This window comes from Phocoena sinus, chromosome 15, assembly GCF_008692025.1.
Source record: "Phocoena sinus isolate mPhoSin1 chromosome 15, mPhoSin1.pri, whole genome shotgun sequence".
Lineage (NCBI taxonomy): Eukaryota > Metazoa > Chordata > Mammalia > Artiodactyla > Phocoenidae > Phocoena > Phocoena sinus.
The window spans coordinates 26491326-26497377 of NC_045777.1; the positions used below are offsets into that span (position 1 = coordinate 26491326).

General features: G+C 53.4%; 1 protein-coding gene across 1 annotated transcript; it reads left to right on the plus strand.

Moving 5' to 3' along the window:
- The first annotated feature begins 1985 nt into the window (after positions 1-1985).
- Positions 1986-3655, plus strand: LOC116739464 (putative testis-specific Y-encoded-like protein 3). Its single transcript, XM_032603756.1, is given in 2 exon segments — positions 1986-2910; positions 2913-3655. Coding segments are annotated over 2 exon segments (1062 nt in total). The 5' UTR covers positions 1986-2195; the 3' UTR covers positions 3260-3655.
- Positions 3656-6052: the final 2397 nt, after the last annotated feature.

Here is a 6052-nt window from a genome sequence, read left to right on the forward strand (position 1 = left end):
GTTTGGAAGTTGTGAACCTGTTTGATTGGGAAGGGGTAGGAGAGAGCTTGAAGAAGAACTGGAATCCAGACATCTTTAGCATCCAAGGGGATGATGAGTATAGGGCAGACAGTAACAACCTTTCACATTAGCACCTACAAACTTTGCCCTTTGATATTAAAGATCTTTGAGGTAAGTGGCATCATGCCACCACTTAATATTTTTGGGTGCAAGAGTCAGAAAAACCAAATTGGCTTAAATGGTGAAATTTCATGTCACTGAAAATGCCAGATGAAGTGCAGTCTTGAGGTTAATATTGATCCAGCAGCTAAAACATGGTTGGCCTTAGCATTCCTGTGTTTGCCCTATCTTGTGCAGTTGTGACTTCATCCTCCAGCCCTTCAAAATGGTTTGTCCCTTTATGTAGGAGAAGAATGCTGCCATAATTCCAGTCATTTTCACACAGTGCTGACCACAACTGGAGAGGGACCCTTTCTGGGAGAGAGGAGTCCTTTATTCACATAAGCGTCTCCTGTCTCATTGGCCATGATGGCATTCTGTGCCATCCCAAAACCAGTCACTATAGGCCAGTGATGACAAGGCTGAGACAAGGGTTGGAGTAGTTTCTCAAAGGAAATTTGGGGTAGTGTTAGGATGAGGAATGGATGCTGGTTGTCCAAGAAAAAAATGTCATCCATTGCCCAAGGTGCACAGCTGGTAAGTGACAGAGCTAGGACCTAACCTTGACCACACTCGTGCCTACCCATTTGGTTCAGACAGACTCTTGAAAGGCCATTATGGCTTCACCTGATGTTGCTTGGCCAGTCTCCAGTGAAGGTAGTCATCACTATTCCGGGCCCCATGCTCTGTACTGAGATCCTCCTGTCCAAGGCTCAGACTGAGCTTGCTTTTCTGGGGTCTGGAGCCAGTGTTCATAGCCAAGCAGTGCAAATCACTCCAGAGACCAGCCCAAGAATTTATGGGACGTTAAGTGTTAATGTGTGTAACAGGTGCTTTATGTACAAAGGCAGTGGGCTGGGTGTTCATCTCTTTGGCCTTCTGTTTACTTGACTAACTGTCCACCCCAGTGGGTTGGATCCCTGCTAGGGCCCCAAGAGAATCCACCTTGCCCTCTAGGGGATGCATACCCAGCAGTGGGTCTGGGGGCTCAAAGCTATCTTTTCCATTGGATGGGAGGAAGCTGGAGGCCTTCTGGAGGAGGTGGCAAGGACTTCCAGGTGAGCGGGTGGGGTATTGGGTGTATTGACCTCCATGGGCCACAAGTTTGGGAGCTGAGATCACAGGAGCGCAGGTGCACTTACAGGAGCGCAGGTGCACTTGCAGGATCAGGGCTGCAGGGGCTGGTCCATCCAGGCTCTTACTATCTGTGCACAGATCCTGCACTTCAGACTAGAGTTCACATTTGTGAAATGTCTGGAGCAGAGAAAGGGGTCGCCCCTAGGCCTAGGACGAGGTGAAGCCATGTCCACCCTTCAGCCTGTCAGCCCAGGAAGATTCAGCTCGTTCAGGGAAACCAGGCAGAGGCCCACTTGCTTCCTGGTTGGCAGCATTTGGGATCTTCCCTTGCCCTTAGATCCTTCTACTCAGACCTTGTTTCTGCCTTTCCCCACAAATATTTTGAGCACCTCTGTGTGCCTGACAATTACTATGCAAGTTTCAGTCTAGTCAGCCGCTGCAAAGGATACCTCTTGAGTCCTCTGCATATGCCTGAGTAATTTATCCTGTGAAAGCTGCCCCAAAGCCACAGTCGCGTGTGGGCATCAGCCGACTCCCACCTGTCCACCGCAGATGCGGGGAACAGTAATTGCCTGGCGCGGTGGCTCTGGGGTTGGGCCTGATCCTGGGCGCCTGCTCAGAGCTGTTCGCTGCTTGGTACACCCCTGCACTTCACCCCATTTCCACCGCCGACTCCCAGTTCTGTCTGGGCGCCCGCAGTCGCATCCCCACCGGGCAGCCCCCTGCCGCTCCACCAGGCGCCTAGTCCCAAGACAGCCGGGGAACCCTTGCGAATCACATCCGTAAAAGCGTCGGGGCGCAAGGGGCGGGGCGAGCCCCGTAGGAGAAAATCGGGCCTCCCTGCCTACTACTCGCGGTCCCGCTGGGGTCGCTGCCAGCCACCCAGCCGCCCCTTTCGCTGAACCCGCAGTATCGCCCGCGCGCCCCGAGCCCCTCCAGGCCAGAGGCTCCCGCAGGTGATGGCAGACGAGGGTGCGGGGGGCCTGGAAACCGCCGCGCGCCCGGTCACCGCGTCTGGGGCCCAAGAGGCTGGGGGACGCGGGTATCCCGACCCCGCAGCCCGCCCAGGGACCGCCCTACCTGCCCCGGGGGGCCGGGAAGCGGCCTCCGCGGCCACTGGCCTGAGCCCAGAAAACGGCCTTTTCGGGGACGGGGGCCCAGAAACCTGTGGCGCAGAAGGGTGGGAGGCTCGGGCTGGAGCCGGCGGGAAGGCAGAGGAAGTGACGAGTGGGGAGGGCGCCATCTTCATGGAGGAGGCGGAGCGGGAGGTGGGGAAGCAGCCTGTGGGAGAGGAGATGGAGGTGGCCGAGAAGCTGGTGCGGGGGGAGAAGCTGGAGGTGGGAGCGGAGGCGCAGCAAGGCCCGGGGCTCCTGAACTTTGGTGGCCCAGTTGTGGACCCGCTGGAAGCCATCCAGTGGGAGCTGGAGGCCGTGAGTGCCCAGGCAGACAGGGCCTACCTGCGGCTGGAGCGCAGCTTTGGGCACATGCACCGGTTGCACCTAGCCCGAAGGAGCTTCATCATCCAAAATATTCCTGGCTTCTGGGTCACCACCTTCCTGAACCACCCGCAGCTGTCAGCCGTGATCAGCCCCCGAGGCGAAGACATGCTCTGCTACCTGATGAATTTGGAAGTGAGGGAGCACAGGCACGCCAGGACGGGCTGCAAGTTCAAGTTCAGTTTTGGGGCAACCCCTACTTCCGGAACAAGGTGATAGTGAAGAAGTATGAGTGCAGATCCTCAGGCCGGGTGGTGTCAATTGCAAGTCGCATTTGCTGGCACTGGGGCCAGGAACCTCCAACTCTGGTACACAGGAACCGGGACACCATCCACAGCTTCTTCAGCTGGTTCTCAAAGCACAGCCTCCCGGAGGCCGACAGGGTTGCCCAGATTATTAAAGAGGACCTGTGGCCCAACCCCCTGCAGTACTACCTGCTCTGGGATAGGCCCCACAGAGCCAGGCAAGGCCTAGCAAGGTGGCCCACAGAGGCCCCTCCTAGGCCCTATGGGTTCCAGTCTGGCTAAGTCCTGCCCTGGGACCTGGCCCCTACACAAGACTCCTTTCTGCCTCCTGGGGACCTGGGCTTAGGCCAGCCATGGCACTCTGCTGTCTGCTTTCTGTTCCATGTACTCTGACCCCTTTGGACTTCAGTGGACTCAGCTCCAAGATTGTGGCCTTCATGGCCATGCTCTTCTATTTCCATGTAGGCTCCATGCACCACATGACTGTCACATGCCACAGTGTCTACCCAAGCACCCAGCGCTGTGGACAGGTACTACCATCATCTTCATGGCCTGGGCCTGTCTTTGATCATGGCCTTCCACCCATTTTTTTTTTTTTTTTTTGCGGTACACGGGCCTCTCACTGTTGTGGCCTCTCCCGTTGCGGAGCACAGGCTCCGGACACGCAGGCTCAGCGGCCATGGCTCACGGACCCAGCCGCTCCACAGCATGTGGGATCTTCCCGGACTGGGGCACAAACCCGCGTCCCCTGCATCAACAGGCGGACTCTCAACCACTGCACCACCAGGGAAGCCCCACCACCCATTTTTTACATGGGCACCCACAGGTCCTCACTAGGAGGACCAGTGCCTCTTTAAGGCCTACTCCTTCAAGGCCACAGCATGCCAGGCTTCATACTTAATGCTGACCCCACACCTGTCTGTGGCAAGCTGAGTCTTGTCACCCAAGAGGAAGTGGGTGCATTTGGTCAGCCAGACTTGGACATTCCAGGACCTCAGGACCACAGGCCAGGCTAATGGACTGTTGGGCATCTAGCAGAATGGGCATGGGGTGAGGTCAAGGACATGAAGCAGTGGGCAGTGCATTCTTTGTGACCACACTGCTCTTCTTACCCCTGCTACTGACTTTTGAAGGTCTGTGTCCTGCCTGTGTCTGGTCATCGCCCTTCTCATGAGTTTCACCCAGGTTGCCAGCGACCTTGTTGCCTGCTCCCAGGTTTATAAGGACCTCAAGAACTGCCTGTGAACCCAGGTGGGCCACCTGCCAATGCACAAGAGCTCCCCAAACCCCAGGAACTCTGCCACGCTGGCATATCTGGGCATGCACTTAAGGCAGGGACAGTAATGGAGTCCCTTCCAGAAGCCTACCTCCCTGAGCTCCAGTCACGGGACTCACACAGAACCCAACTCCCCTGTCTCCACTTGTTTTTAGGTGGCCAGCTTGGGGGTGCTGGAGAGGGGGTGTTTCTGGTCGTGAGGCCTTTCTCCACCTGCCGAGATCTCACATGTTTGTTTTTATTTTCTTTAAAGTGATAGCTCAGAAACAAAATAACTGAAGAAGCAAGGTTTTTTACAAACAGCTGAGGAGACAGGCTTTCTTGTTGAATTTGCCTCTCCGATTGTCTCCAGAGAGGGAGGGTTGTCCTCTAGCTTGGCGGAGCTCTCTTTGCCCCCTCTGCTCCAGTGCCCTGTCCCCCTCAGCAACGGGGGACAGCACAGGGCCCCTGAGCAGAGACACCAGGAGCTCCGGGCCCGCAGGGATAGCACATTGTTTTGTTTCGTGCTGTGTTCTTGGAGACTAACTTTAGCTCCAACTCTACTTTCTTCTCCTTTTGCCGGGTCCAAACCCTCATGGGATCCTGTTAGTATAGGAGCTTAGCCGAGCCCCACTCCTGAGACCCCCTAAGACAGTTTTTTTGGGCTGTCTCCATCTCATTTTGGGGGAATGACCATACCCAGGTCCCTTCCCATGGAAGGGCTTCTCTTCTGCTCCCGAGGACCTGGGGAGACCTTAACACAAAATAAAGGGGGGGGGTGCTGCTCTCGGCAGGGGCGTGCAAGAGAAGTTGGAACCAGCTGGGAAGACAGGGATGGAGGAGGGCCTGCAAGGTGCAGGGAGGGGAGCCCCCGAATCTTCTTAACTTTTTTGATTCACCAACTGATCTTTTAATTTTTTAATATTTTTTTCTTTTATTTTTTAAAATTTATTTTTATTTGATTGTTCCAGTTTCTAAAAATTTTGATGGTCAACCCTATTGAGGAAATTTGTAGATTTTTTTTAACATCTTTATTGCAGTATAATTGCTTTACAATGATGTGTTAGTTTCTGCTTTATAACAAAGTGAATCAGCTATACATACACGTATATCCCCATACCCCCTCCCTCTTGTGCCTCCCTCCCACCCTCCCTATCCCACCCCTCTAGGTGGTCACAAAGCACCGAGCTGATCTCCCTGTGCTATGCAGCTGCTTCCCACTAGCTATCTAGTGGGATATATATGTCCACGCCACTCTCTCACTTCGTCCCAGCTTACCATTCCCACTCCCCGTGTCCTCAAGTCCATTCTCTACGTCTGCGTGTAGATTTTTTTAAAATTAATTTTTATTGGAGTATGGTTGCTTTACAATGTTGTGTTAGCCTCCACTGCACAACAAAATGAATCAGCCATACACATACAGATATCCCCTCCCTTTTGGACTTCCCTCCCACTTAGGTTACCACAGTGCATTAGGTAAGAGTTCCCTGTGCTATACTGTATGTCCCCATCAGTTGTCTATTTTATACATAGTATCAATAATGTATATGTGCCAATCCCAGTCTCCCAATTCCTCCCACCCCACCCCTTTCCCCCTTGGTATCCATACGTTTGTTCTCTACGTCTGTGTCTCTATTTCTGCTTTGCAGATAAGATCATCTATACCATTTTTCTAGATTCCACATATATGTGTTATTATACGATATTTGTTTTTCTCTTTCTGACTTACTTTACTCTGTATAACACTCTCTAGGTCCATCCATGACTCTACAAATGATGCATTTTTATTCCTTTTTATGGCTGAGTAATATTCCATTGTA